General features: G+C 44.1%; 1 protein-coding gene across 19 annotated transcripts in view; it reads left to right on the forward strand.

Moving 5' to 3' along the window:
• The first annotated feature begins 266 nt into the window (after positions 1-266).
• The window catches only part of EXT2 (exostosin glycosyltransferase 2), a 149,420-nt gene continuing 134,690 nt past the window's right edge, over positions 267-14,996 (forward strand). For 15 of the 19 annotated variants that reach the window (XR_015142331.1, XR_015142332.1, XR_015142334.1 and 12 more), the window contains exon 1: positions 267-440. Coding sequence is in view for 3 of the 19 variants with exons in the window: in XM_086341224.1 (XP_086197350.1) it covers positions 871-897 (27 nt within the window). In the remaining 16 variants the exon portion in view is untranslated. Of the gene's footprint in view, positions 441-766; positions 898-14,996 lie in introns of those variants that run through there. The other 4 variants (XM_086341224.1, XM_086341227.1, XM_086341230.1 and 1 more) reach the window with 2 other exon arrangements.

Below are 14,996 nucleotides of genomic sequence, written 5' to 3' on the forward strand. Positions count from 1 at the left end.
CAAATTACTCTTCAGGAATGTTGCACCTTCAATACTGATTATACTCAGACTGTTACATTTCTGTCAGTTCTACATTTTTACAAGTGAACCGTTGTTCAGTTTGCAGTTTCTTTCGTCGTGGAGGAGGCTGCCGGTCCTCTGAATTTCCCTGGGAGCCTGAGCCGCACCCACCTGCCTGGGAGAAGCCCTGAGTGGTGCCCTGACTCCTCCCGTCCAGCAGGAGGCGCGGCCCCGGCCGCTCCCGCATGCGCGGTGCGCTGGGTGTCAGACCGCCGAGCCCAGTGGCCTGCCCGGGGCTCCCCCCGCTCGTTCCCGCACTCCCGGCCCAGCGGTGGCGGCCTGGAGCTCCGCGCCATCCCACCCGGGCGGCTGTGGCCCGCGCCCCGCGGCATGAGCCGGTGACCAAGCGCGGGGCCCAGCCGGAGGCAGCCGTGGCCGAGGTAAGCGCGGCGCGGAAGGGCCGGGCGGGCCCCCGATGCGGACTCGGGCCTGCCGGGGCCGCGGGATCTCCGGGCAAGCGCGGGCCGCGCGGAGGTCCGAGGGCTGCGGGAAACGACCTCCACCCCTTCCCGGCCGGGGCCACTCCTGGTGCTCTCCCGCTTGGGGGGCGCTTTGACTCCCGCCCCGCCTTCTCCTTCGTCACCCGGCCCCTCCCCGCACTTTGGTTGCTCACCTGTCTCCCTCGCTCGCTTCCTGCACCTTTCCTTTCTCCCCGGATCCTGTGGCTTCCTTTCCCGAAGGGCCCACCCTCTGCCGTGAACTTTGCCCACTGCCAGCTCCTCCCCGCGAGCTCCAGGGTTCTACTTCCTCCCGCGGGGGTGTTTGAGTTCTGGGCCCTGCCTTGGGCAGTGGCGTTCCGTGCGGTACCCGATGCCTCGGGCAGGACTGGATGCTCAGGTGAGCCGTGGCCAGCGGTGTTTGGGGCTCTGGGCAGCTACTTGAAACTCAGAGGTTATTTGGCGTTTTACATACCGGCGGTGGGAACTAGATAAGATGTATACAATTTTGAGGTTAAAGTTGCTCGGTGTAACTTAACTGGGAAGCGCTCATCTAGCCGTGTCCTTGATGTATTTGTCTGAAGATGTCTTGAAACAGAAATATGTCCATTTAAGTCCCTTTTCTCTGTCAGTTGCATGCCCTGAGAACTTAAACTGGACTTAGTCTGTAAATTTCAGAGCTCAAAGGCTATTTAGAGTAATAAATATATGACTCACTTTCCATCACTCCTCACTTGCAATGACTTTAAGCCATCTGGTTGCAAATGCTGGTATAAAACGGATAGATTTGCATCTGTCTAGTTATGCTGGTTAATTGAGAAATGAAAAAGGTGTATCTAATTCAGGCTTTTAAGGGTCACTGGAGGAGGCAGCTTCACCTGGGTGTTAAGAGCTCGGGCTCCAGAGCCAGACTGCCAGCCTCCAAATCCTAGCATTGGCATTTTCTAGTTGTATGAAGATGTAGCCTTCCTTGTTACACTTTGCCTGTTTGTAAAATGAGGATAATATAGCTTGTCACTTGAGACTGTTAGAAAGTCTGTGCTATGCTTAGTCACTCAGTTGTGTCCAACTCTTTGTGACCCAATGGACTGTAGATCGCCAGGCTCCTCTGTCCATGGGATTCTCCAGGCAAGAATACTGGAGTGGGTTGCCATGCCCTCCTCCAGGGGATTTTCCCAACCCAGGGATGGAACACAGATCACCCGAATTGCGGGTGGATTCTTTACCAGGTCAACTGCCAGGAAAGCCCGTTAGGAAGACTAAGTTAACACCAAGTTAACAAAGTACTTAAAACAGATCCTGGCATGTAGTAGGTCTGCAGTAAAGTTTAGTTATTAGTTCCTTAATTATATGCTTTGTATTAATTATAGTATAATTCTCACCAAGGGACACAGGGTTTTTTTGTTTTTATCATTTGAAATCATTTTTAGGGGTAATTAGTTTTAACAGAACTTTAATTATAAAGGACCCTATCAGGTAAGGCAGTGAATTGGAGATTTTCCTGTTTGGGCCAATATTTAGTTCCTTTGTTTTCAGGAACAGGTGGGTTGAGTTCCACCGTAGCAGGGACTCCAAGAGTTCAGCTTCTACAGAGTTTAAGAAGATGAGAGTCTGTGGCTGAAAACTTTGGACTAAGCACCGAGGAAAGGTTTTTCAGGCAGAGTTTAGGAATAAATAATTCCAGGAACAGAAAACGCGTCTCATCTTGACAGTCGAGTTGGAAGATTTTTCCAGTGATTCAGTGCCTGACCTCCAGCCAGATGATACAGTGTTTAGCAGGGACAAGCTTGGTGTGCTTCGAGAAGGCTATTGTTTGTAGGACTTTGCTCTGAAATTCTTATTTTGACCCATGTTGTGGTATTATATGGAACAAACATTCATAATTAGAAGATTCCTCTTGGTTCTTCCTCTTTGGGGAAACTCAGTGTTAGGGGAGAAGAGGACAGTCAGGGGTAAGTATGGAAAATTCTGTCTGTGGAATTACCTGGCCATTTTTCTCTTCTTTGGAAACTCTAATTCAAGAAAGAAGATAATCGAAGTTCATCACCATGTAATTACTCAAAACTTGGACCTTGAACAGTGTGTGCATTGACGGAGCCGGGAGGGATAGAGACACTCCCTTCATTCAGCAAAGATTTCTGTTTATGTGAAGTGTGTTCTAGACATGGTATTATTAGGTTGGTGCAAAAGTAATTGCGGTTTTGCATCGTTGAGCTTTGCCTTTTGGTTTTGGAATGCATTCTTAAATGTATTTAGCTATACATCATTTTAATGCTCATTTCTTGCTTTTTTTGGCTAATAAATTATTACTTGCTGTTTATTTTATATGTATTTTAGACTATGGAAAGGTTGTTAGACAAAAAGCAAATTCGAGTGATTTTCTTATTTGAGTTCAAAATGGGTCATAAAGAACCGGAGGTAACTTGTAACATCAACAGTGTATTTGGCCCAGGAACTGCTACTGAATGTACAGTGGAGTGGTGGTTCAAGAAGTTTTGCAAAGGAGACAAGCGCCTGGAAGATGAGGAGTGCAGTGGGGGCCATTGGAAGTTGACAGCGACCAACTGAGAGGATCACTGAAACTGATCCTCTGACAACTGCACCAGAAATTGCCCAGGAACTCAACATTGACCATTCTATGGTCATTCAGCATTTGAAGCAAATTGGAAAGGTGAAAAAGCTCGTTAAGTGGGTGCCTCACGAGTTGATCAAAAATAAAAAAAATCATCATTTTGAAATGTCATCTTTTATTCTGTGCAGCAACAACAAACTATTTCTCTGCTGGATTGTGAAGTGCGACAAAAAGTGGATTTTATACAACAACTACTGATGACCAGCTCAGTGGTTGGACTGAGAAGAAGCTCCAAAGCACTTCCCAAAGCCAAACTTGCACCAAAAAAAAACGGTCACGGTCACTGCTTGGTGGTCTGCTGCCTGTCTGATCCACTGCAGCTTTCTGAATCCTGGCAAAACCATTACATCTGAGAAGTGTGCTCAGCCAGTTGACGAGATGCACCAAAAACTGCGGTGCCTGCAGCCAGCACTGGTCAACAGAAAGGGCCGGGTTCTCCACCTGCCAGTGCCCAGCTGCACACTGCACAGCCAGTGCTTCCAAAGTTGCACAAATTGGGCTGCCAAGTTTTGCCTCATCTGCCATATTCACCTGACCTCTCGCCAACTGATTACCTCTTCTTCAAGCATCTCTACAACTTTTTGCAGGGACAATGCTTCTATAACCAGCAGAACACAGAAATTGCTTTCCAAGAGTTTGCTGAATCCCAAAGCACAGATTTTTATGCTACAAGAATAAACAACCTTATTTCTCATTGGCAAAAATATGTTGATTGTAATGGTTCCTGTTTTGATTAATATAGATGTTTTTGAGCCTAGTTATAATGATTTAAAGTTCAGGATCTGAAACCGTAATACTTTTGCACCAACCTAGTAGATGCTGGGAATATTTAGCAGAGATGAAGACTCTGACTACGAGAAAATGATGACCAGTAGAAGGGAGACTTACAGTTATATAACCAGTTAATACAGTCTGGCGAGTGCTGTAATGAAGCCTGTAAAAGCTATGAGGATGCTCACTGAGAGCTCTCTGTCCCTAAAGCTCCACTTGGTGAGGGGCTGTTTTTTTGTGTAAGGCTCTTCCTCTCATTTCTTCCATTAGGAGTTTTTATTCCACCTTCAGGACTTGTCATCTCTCTCAGCTGTTTTTCTAAGTGCTCACTTAACCAGGGCAGGTAAACCTCAGAAACATGAGTCTGTATCCCGGGGAACAGCTCTCAGTGGAGGTGGGGGGGAAGGAGAACGGGGTTGGATGGACTTTCGTGGATGATGCCCTTGCATGGAACGGTTCTCAGGTGCGTTTTTCAGAGGGACACCAGTAGGGGAGCCCCATCCGCCCAGCTCAGTATGGCAGCCAGCTCAGTAGCGTCCTCCTGGCTTCCCATTCTTCCCTGCCTCCGCTCCTTACTCCCTCTCTCTGGCTTTCTGGATTCGTCTTCTGCAAGCTACCTGCAGCCTTAGTTTGGCGGAACAAGGCAATGGCACCCCACTCCAGCACTCTTGCCTGGAAAATCCCATGGATGGAGGAGCCTGGTAGGCTGCAGTCCATGGGGTCGCTAAGAGTCGGGCACGACTGAGCGACTTCACTTTCACTTTTCACTTTGATGCATTGGAGAAGGAAATGGCAACCCACTCCAGTATTCTTGCCTGGAGAATCCCAGGGACAGGGAAGTCTGGTGGGCTGCCGTCTATGGGGTCACACAGAGTCGGACACAACTGATGCGACTTAGCAGCAGCAGCAGCAGCAAACTAAGGCTGCTACTGGAAGCGGCTATAGAAAGCAGGCCCTGAGAACAGTGTTGTGAGACTGGAGTCACTCACCCTAAGGTGGCACCCAGGACCCCTTTGGTGGGGGTAAGCGAGGTGTTGAGGACCCCCGGTGCCCTCTAGCATCGCTGAGCAGACTGACCAGTGGTGGGGTGAGGTTCAGGTCGAAAGGAAAGCATTGGCTAGGGCAGGAGCTCTTAAGTGCTCGAGCAGTGTGTGGACCAGGGTCAGGATAAGGCTGGTGGAGTTGGTTGGCCCTTGTTAGCTCCCTTGGAGGCCTTGAGGTGTGATCTGGCTCAGATTAGCCAGGTATCAACTCTGGAGGCACTGTGAAAGATGTGGTTCTGTGGCGGCATTTCCTGAAGCTGGAGGTGGGGAGGGCGGGGAGCACATTCTGTGTTGAAAACCAGGCCCAGAATTTAATCACAGTTGTGGCAGAGCTGCAGAGGAAGCTGAGTGCACAGCCTTGATGCGCCGCCTCTGCTAATGTCGGAGCCATGATAGGGAAGAGGTGGGACCCAGGGTCTTAGGATGGAGACTTTGGGTGGATGCACTGAAGAACTCTCAGTTTTCCTAGAGTCCCTGGATCGGCCAAAGTATTTCTCATTGAACAGAAGCTCTTCCTGCCTGACGCCCTGCAAAGCCCTCTCCGGAGCAGGATACCTTGCAAGGTGGTGCTTCTCCCCCCTTGGTGTTGCCCGCCCCTCCCTCAGATCTCAGCACCAGCTAAGTGGGGGAGTACAGCCCCTGCTGCTGGGGTGGTAGCTGTTGCATTGGAAGAGCTGTAGGACCTGGCTCCTGTGGACCAGTGGGAACTGGAGGAACACGTGGGCAAGAATCTTGACAGTGTCAGGCCAAGCGTGGGGTAGCGGGGACTGTGAAGCTGAATGGAGGAGACTTTTGGAAGTGTACTCCCCAGATTCAGAATGTAATGGCCTGGCAACGACAAGCTGGTTCTGATATGCTGCTGGGCAGGCTCTTGGAAGCTTGGACATGACAGTGATACAGTTGGTTCTCAACTGCAAGCGATTTTGCCTCCACAGGGGACATTTGGCAGTATCTGGGCATATTTTTAGTTGTCGTAACTGGTGGTTGCTTCTGGCTTCTCTTGAATAGAGACCAAGGTTGCTAACTAAACCCTCTACAGAACAGCTCCTCACAGACATGAACCACCTGGCCCAAAATGTCAGTAGTACTGAGGTTGAGACACCCTAGTCTGGAGTACATGAGATAAAGGTGCGGGAGCTGTGTTGGCAGAATATTGAGAAAGGGCTTAGAAGGTTCAGAGAGGTGGAGATTCAGAATAGATTTATTACCTGAGGCCAGAGGCTCAGCTCCTGCCTGTGTTCCCAGGAGGGTGGTCTCCCTTCCCTCTGGTGATATGAACTCCGATGAAGGGACCAGCATGTTTGAGAGGCTCAGTGTTGGTTCTCTTCTGTAGACCAGGATTGACTTTATGAGGTTTGACCATGGAACTGGGTTCCCAACTATCGTGAGGATGACAGGATTCTGAAATGGCAGAGGCTGGGTGTTGGCACTAACCGTCAGAGGCAAGGTAGACACGATATCCATAATAAGCAATGAGGCCCAACTCAAAACCAGTGTTTCTGGACCTGCTGTGATGCTAAGAGAGCCTGGCTTTCCTATAGACAGTGTAGACGGGTGGCCAACTAGGGTATTGCTCCACTGTATAACCTGAAAAAAAACCACAAAAGGCAAGAGCTGGCAGGTGGAAGGCTGGTGTCAGCTGCTGCAGTGGAAGAGGCACCTGGTTTCAGGTGTGAGCGGCACCCAGACCTGTATCCCATGGATCGAGGGGGAGGCTGGATCTCTTGGAAGAAAAACTTTGCCGCATCCCAGAAAATATAGACAGATACCCCCCAGTTCTTCCTCAAGGGAACTGCAGGTTCTTGTCAGACCTGTGGTACATCAAGGAAAGGATAATAATATCCAGATCTTTTGAGGGCTGTTAAGTACAGGGTGTGACCTGATGCTAACACCTGACAACTGGTAAGCAATAGTGGATAGGAGTCGGCAGATAAATGCCTTGGCCTCTCCTCCGTCTGAGGGACACGTGAGGTCTGCATGGTTCTGCAGAGGGCTCCTAACAAGCCCCCTGTTACCCAGCTTAATGACACACTCCTAGTGGCTTTCCCTGGTTCCCTCTCTCCCCTTGCTCTGTACTCTAGCTCCTGGGTAAAACAATCTGCACCCCCATTTTGGTCTCTGGTTCTTTTTGGGGGGGATTATGGGGAGACCCAAACTGTGACAGGTAGGAAGCAAGATGTGATGCCCAGGAGTCTAGCATGATAGGTGTCAGGCTCTTCTCTCCAGCTCTCCTGCTCCCCTCATGGGACCCTGGAGGTCATACTCCTCCTCTTGGAGTCCTGTGGCTGCAGGTCCCTGCCAGCACTTGGTGATATTTGACGCTGACTTTTTCCCATGCTCGTGTGTAGATGTCTCATTGTGGTTTTGCTTTCCCTGCCCATTAATTCGGAGAAGGCAATGGCACCCCACTCCAGTGTTCTTGCCTGGAAAATCCCAAGGACGGAGGAGCCTGGTGGGCTGCCGTCTATGGCGTCGCACAGAGTCGGACACGACTGAAGCGACTTAGCAGCAGCAGCAGCAGCCCATTAATTAGACTAAACATCTTTCCAGATGTTTCTGTGCCATTTTGTTGCCTCTTTTGTGACATTCCTGTTTAAATCTTTTGTCTAAGTTTTGTTTATTTTGGATCTTTTGTTTCTTATTACTTTGTAGGAGTTCTTTATTCTGTTTGCTATTAATAGCCTTTATTGGTTATGCATATTACAGATATCTTCTAGTTTGTAGCTTATCTTTTTATTTCCTTATGATGTTTTTTGATGAGCAACATTTCGTAATTGAAAGGCTGAATTTAATCTTATGATTTGCACTTTCTGCATTTCACTTTGGAAATCATTCTCTGCCTGCCATAGATATTCTCTTTAGTGTTCTAAATATCTTTAGCCTGTCACATATAGCTTTTAATCTCGAGTAGATTTCCTCCCCTCGGGCTGCTTTTAATATTTGTCTTTGGCTTTCTTTTCAGTGGTTTTATTTTGACATATCTAGTTGGGGTTTTGGTTTTTGTTTGTGTGTGTGTGTGTTTTGTTTGGTACATATTGTAATTGGAGTTGAGTATCTTGAATCTATGAGTTGATATCTTACATTATGCTTGGAAAAACCTAGCAGAAGACGGGTGGATTCTCATATCTACTTCCGCCTTCAGTCTTTGCTTTATCACACATCATGTCATCTCTGGCAAATGAAGGTGAAAAAATAACATCAGCATTGTTATAAAAAATAGTTTAGATCGTTTGAAAGAATCTTGGGGACCCTCTGGAGTCCCTAGACCAAATTTTGAGAACCTCTGACCTAAGATTTTTGGTATTAATATTATACTAGACTCCTAAAATAGGTTGGGGGAATAGTTCTTCTTTTTTCTGAACTTTGGAGTAATTGGTGTAAAATTGGAATTATTGTTTCTTGAATGTTTGGTAGAACTTGGAAAATCTTTTGGGCCTGGAATTTTCTTTATTGGAAAAGATTGTCTTAATTTTCGATTCAGTTTCTTTAGTGTTATGGAGCTGTCAAGGACGGCTATTTCTGCTTCCTGTTTTGATGTGGGATAGGTTAAAAGAATTTCCCCGTTTCATTCAAGTTTTTAAGCGTATTGGCACAAGTTCATTAATACCATCTCTTTTAAATACATGCAGTATTTAGAGTTATGGTCCCCTTTTCAGTCTAGGTATTGTGCTTTATTTTCTCTTTATCTTGATTAATCTTACCTGAATTCTGTCAAATGTCAATTTCTTTCTTTCTTTTTTTTTTTTACGTTTCACATGTTTCAATGCCATTCTCCCAAATCTTCCCACCCTCTCCCTTTCCCACAGAGTCCATAAGACTGTTCTATACATCAGTGTCTCTTTTGCTGTCTCGTATACAGGGTTATTGTTACCATCTTTCTAAATTCCATATATATGCGTTAGTATACTGTATTGGTGTTTTTCCTTCTGGCTTACTTCACTCTGTATAATAGGCTCCAGTTTCATCCACCTCATTAGAACTGATTCAAATGTATTCTTTTTAATGGCTGAGTAATACTCCATTGTGTATATGTACCACAGCTTTCTTATCCATTCATCTGCTGATGGACATCTAGGTTGCTTCCATGTCCTGGCTATTATAAACAGTGCTGCGATGAACATTGGGGTACACGTGTCTCTTTCCCTTCTGGTTTCCTCAGTGTGTATGCCCAGCAGTAGGATTGTTGGATCATAAGGCAGTTCTATTTCCAGTTTTTTAAGGAATCTCCACACTGTTCTCCATAGTGGCTGTACTAGTTTGCATTCCCACCAACAGTGTAAGAGGGTTCCGTTTTCTCCACACCCTCTCCAGCATTTATTATTTGTAGACTTTTGGATCGCAGCCATTCTGACTGGTGTGAAATGGTACCTCATAGTGGTTTTGATTTGCATTTCTCTGATAATGAGTGATGTTGAGCATCTTTTCATGTGTTTGTTAGCCATCTGTATGTCTTCTTTGGAGAAATGTCTATTTAGATCTTTGGCCCATTTTTTGATTGGGTCATTTATTTTTCTGGAGTTGAGCTGTAGGAGTTGCTTGTATATTTTTGAGATTAGTTGTTTGTCAGTTGCTTCATTTGCTATTATTTTCTCCCATTCTGAAGGCTGTCTTTTCACCTTGCTAGTAGTTTCCTTTGATGTGCAGAAGCTTTTAAGTTTAATTAGGTCCCATTTGTTTATTTTTACTTTTATTTCCAATATTCTGGGAGGTGGATCATAGAGGATCCTGCTGTGATGTATGTCAAAGAGTGTTTTGCCTATGTTCTCCTCTAGGAGTTTTATAGTTTCTGGTCTTATGTTGAGATTTTTAATCCATTTTGAGTTTATTTTTGTATATGGTGTTAGAAAGTGTTCTAGTTTCATTCTTTTACAAGTGGTTGACCAGATTTCCCAGCACCACTTGTTAAAGAGATTGTCTTTAATCCATTGTATATTCTTGCCTCCTTTGTCAAAGATAAGGTGTCCATATGTGCGTGGATTTATCTCTGGGCTTTCTATTTTGTTCCATTGATCTATATTTCTGTCTTTGTGCCAGTACCATACTGTCTTGATAACTGTGGCTTTGTAGTAGAGCCTGAAGTCAGGTAGGTTGATTCCTCCAGTTCCATTTTTCTTTCTCAAGGTCGCTTTGGCTATTCGAGGTTTTTTGTATTTCCATACAAATTGTGAAATTATTTGTTCTAGCTCTGTGAAGAATACCGTTGGTAGCTTGATAGGGATTGCATTGAATCTATAAATTGCTTTGGGTAGTATACTCATTTTCACTATATTGATTCTTCCAATCCATGAATATGGTATATTTCTCCATCTATTAGTGTCCTCTGATTTCTTTCACCAGTGTTTTATAGTTTTCTATATATAGGTCTTTAGTTTCTTTAGGTAGATATATTCCTAAGTATTTTATTCTTTTCGTTGCAATGGTGAATGGAATTGTTTCCTTAATTTCTCTTTCAGTTTTCTCATTATTAGTGTATAGGAATGCAAGGGATTTCTGTGTGTTGATTTTATATCCTGCAACTTTACTATAATCATTGATTAGTTCTAGTAATTTTCTGGTGGAGTCTTTAGGGTTTTCTATGTAGAGGATCATGTCATCTGCAAATAGTGAGAGTTTTACTTCTTCTTTTCCAATTTGGATTCCTTTTATTTCTTTTTCTGCTCTGATTGCTGTGGCCAAAACTTCCAAAACTATGTTGAATAGTAATGGTGAAAGTGGGCACCCTTGTCTTGTTCCTGACTTTAGAGGAAATGCTTTCAATTTTTCACCATTGAGGATAATGTTTGCTGTGGGTTTGTCATATATAGCTTTTATTATGTTGAGGTATGTTCCTTCTATTCCTGCTTTCTGGAGAGTTTTTATCATAAATGGGTGTTGAATTTTGTCAAAGGCTTTCTCTGCATCTATTGAGATAATCATATGGTTTTTGTTTTTCAATTTGTTAATGTGGTGTATTACATTGATTGATTTGCGGCTATTGAAGAATCCTTGCATCCCTGGGATAAAGCCCACTTGGTCATGGTGTATGATCTTTTTAATGTGTTGTTGGATTCTGATTGCTAGAATTTTGTTTAGGATTTTTGCATCTATGTTCATCAGTGATATTGGCCTGTAGTTTTCTTTTTTTTGTGGGATCTTTGTCAGGTTTTGGTATTAGGGTGATGGTGGCCTCATAGAATGAGTTTGGAAGTTTACCTTCCTCTGCAATTTTCTGGAAGAGTTTGAGCAGGATAGGTGTTAGCTCTTCTCTAAATTTTTGGTAGAATTCAGCTGTGAAGCCTTCTGGACCTGGGCTTTTGTTTGCTGGAAGATTTTTGATTACAGTTTCAATTTCCGTGCTTGTGATGGGTCTGTTAAGGTTTTCTATTTCTTCCTGGTCGAGTTTTGGAAAGTTGTACTTTTCTAAGAATTTGTCCATTTCTTCCTCGTTGTCCATTTTATTGGCATATAATTGTTGATAATAGTCTCTTATGATCCTTTGTATTTCTGTGTTGTCTGTTGTGATCTCTCCATTTTCGTTTCTAATTTTATTGATTTGATTTTTCTCCCTTTGTTTCTTGATGAGTCTGGCTAATGGTTTGTCAATTTTATTTATCCTTTCAAAGAACCAGCTTTTGGCTTTGTTGATTTTTGCTATGGTCTCTTTTGTTTCTTTTGCATTTATTTCTGCTCTAATTTTTAAGATTTCTTTCCTTCTACTAACCCTGGGGTTCTTCATTTCTTCCTTTTCTAGTTGCTTTAGGTGTAGAGTTAGGTTATTTATTTGACTTTTTTCTTGTTTCTTGAGGTGTGCCTGTATTGCTATGAACTTTCCCCTTAGGACTGCTTTTACCGTGTCCCACAGGTTTTGGGTTGTTGTGTTTTCATTTTCATTCGTTTCTATGCAAATTTTGATTTCTTTTTTGATTTCTTCTGTGATTTGTTGGTTATTCAGCAGCGTGTTGTTCAGCCTCCATATGTTGGAATTTTTAATAGTTTTTCTCCTGTAATTGAGATCTAATCTTACTGCATTGTGGTCAGAAAAGATGCTTGGAATGATTTCTATTTTTTTGAATTTACCAAGGCTAGCTTTATGGCCCAGGATGTGATCTATCCTGGAGAAGGTTCCATGTGCGCTTGAGAAAAAGGTGAAATTCATTGTTTTGGGATGAAATGTCCTATAGATATCAATTAGGTCTAACTGGTCTATTGTATCGTTTAAAGTTTGTGTTTCCTTGTTAATTTTCTGTTTAGTTGATCTATCCATAGGTGTGAGTGGGGTATTAAAGTCTCCCACTATTATTGTGTTATTGTTAATGTCTCCTTTCATACTTGTTAGCATTTGTCTTACATACTGCGGTGCTCCCGTGTTGGGTGCATATATATTTATAATTGTTATATCTTCTTCTTGGATTGATCCTTTGATCATTATGTAGTGACCTTCTTTGTCTCTTTCCACAGCCTTTGTTTTAAAGTCTATTTTATCTGATATGAGTATTGCTACTCCTGCTTTCTTTTGGTCCCTATTTGCATGGAAAATCTTTTTCCAGCCCTTCACTTTCAGTCTGTACGTGTCCCCTGTTTTGAGGTGGGTCTCCTGTAGACAACATATGTAGGGGTCTTGTTTTTGTATCCATTCAGCCAGTCTTTGTCTTTTGGTTGGGGCATTCAACCCATTTATGTTTAAGGTAATTACTGATAAGTATGATCCCGTTGCCATTTACTTTATTGTTTGGGGTTCGAATTTATACACCATTTTTGTGTTTTCTATCTAGAGAATATCCTTTAGTATTTGTTGGAGAGCTGGTTTGGTGGTGCAGAATTCTCTCAGCTTTTGCTTGTCTGAGAAGCTTTTGATTTCTCCTTCATACTTGAATGAAATCCTTGCTGGGTACAATAATCTGGGCTGTAGGTTATTTTCTTTCATCATTTTAAGTATGTCTTGCCATTCCCTCCTGGCTTGAAGAGTTTCTATTGAAAGATCAGCTGTTATCCTTATGGGAATTCCCTTGTGTGTTATTTGTTGTTTTTCCCTTGCTGCTTTTAATATTTGTTCTTTGTGTTTGATCTTTGTTAATTTGATTAATATGTGTCTTGGGGTGTTTCGCCTTGGGTTTATCCTGTTTGGGATTCTCTGGGTTTCTTGGACTTGGGTGATTATTTCCTTCCCCAGTTTAGGGAAGTTTTCAACTATTATCTCCTCAAGTATTTTCTCATGGTCTTTCTTTTTGTCTTCTTCTTCTGGAACCCCTATGATTCGAATGTTGTAGCTTTTAATATTGTCCTGGAGGTCTCTGAGATTGTCCTCATTTCTTTTAATTCGTTTTTCTTTTATTTTCTCTGATTCGTTTATTTCTAACATTCTATCTTCTAATTCACTAATCCTATCTTCTGCCTCTGTTATTCTACTATTTGTTGCCTCCAGAGTGTTTTTAATTTCATTTATTGCATTATTCATTATATATTGACTCTTTTTTATTTCTTCTAGGTCCTTGTTAAACCTTTCTTGCATCTTCTCAATCCTTGTCTCCAAGCTATTTATCTGTGATTCCATTTTAATCTCAAGATTTTGGATCAATTTCACTATCATTATTCGGAATTCTTTATCAGGTAGATTCCCTATCTCTTCCTCTTTTGTTTGGTTTGGTGGGCATTTATCCTGTTCCTTTATCTGCTGGCTATTCCTCTGTCTCTTCATCTTGTTTAAATTGCGGAGTTTGGGGTGTCCTTTCTGTATTCTGGCAGTTTGTGGAGTTCTCTTTATTGTGGCTTTTCCTCGCTGTGTGTGGGTTTGTACAGGTGGCTTGTCAAGGTTTCCTGGTTAGGGAAGCTTGTGTCGGTGTTCTGATGGGTGGAGCTGTATTTCTTCTCTTTGTTCAGTCGCGCTGTGGGGAGGGAGGGAGGGATGCTGCAAACAAATAACACTGGCGTGCGCTCGCAGTGCCTCAGCCACACTGGGTCTGCCCCCGCTCACGGCGCGTGTAGCCTCCCTGCCCACACTGCTCGGGCTCTAGGTTGTTCTGCCGGGAACAATCCGAGGCTGGCCCTGGGTTGCATGTACCTCCCAGGTCCAAGCCGCTCAGGTTCAGGCAGTTGGGTAGTCCTCAGAGGCGCAGACTCAGTTGGGCCTGAGTTTTGTGCTCTTCCCAGGTCCGAGCAGCTCAAGTGATGAGGTGTTTGGCGAGCGCCAATGCTGCGACTTATCGCCTCCCCACCACTCGGTTATCTGGGTGTAAAACCGGCACACCTTCTCAGGCAGATGTTAACCGTCCAGACCCCCAAGAAGTTTTAGTTAGCAAAGAAGCCTGCTTACAGTTTTATAGATAATGTCTCTCTGGGGCTGCGATTGCCCCCTTCCGGTTCTGGCTGCCTGTCACCGGAGGGGGAAGGTCTGCAGCCGGCTATCTCTGTTCAGTCCTTTGTTCTGTGAGTGGGCCTGGCGGTGTCTTAGGTTGGGGCTGGCTTTTCGCGTGGTAGATATCCCACAGTCTGGTTTGCTAGCCCAAATTATTTCGCTGAGATAGCACTCAGGGTATTCAGGCCAGACTCTTACTCTAAGCGATGCAGCCCGCGCCGCGCCTCCCTGCCCAGCCCCCGCTTGCTAATGGCGCGTGCAGGCGTCTGCGCTGCTTCTCCGCTGAGGGAGTTACCGTAGGACTCGCAATCTTCGAGTTTTAATTGTTTATTTATTTTTTCTTCCTGTTATGTTGCCCTCTGTGCTTCCAAAGCTCGGCACAGATTCGGCAGTGAGAAGGTTTCCTGGTGTTTGGAAACTTCTCTCTTTTTAAGACTCCCTTCCCGGGACGGAACTCCGTCCCTCCGTCTTTTGTCTCTTTTTTTGTCTTTTATATTTTTTCCTACCTCCTTTCGAAGAGTTGGATTGCTTTTCTAGGTGCCTGATGTCCTCTGCCGGCATTCAGAAGTTGTTTTGTGGAATTTACTCGACGTTTAAATGCTCTTTTGATGAATTTGTGGGGGAGAAAGTGTTCTCCCTGTCCTACTCCTCCGCCATCTTGGCTCCTCCCAAATGTCAATTTCTTTAGTCTTTTTCTCTTTTAAAAATTTAGCTTTACAGAT

This window comes from Bos grunniens, chromosome 15, assembly GCF_055505025.1.
Source record: "Bos grunniens cultivar Pamir isolate PY7600 chromosome 15, Bosgru_T2T1.0, whole genome shotgun sequence".
Lineage (NCBI taxonomy): Eukaryota > Metazoa > Chordata > Mammalia > Artiodactyla > Bovidae > Bos > Bos grunniens.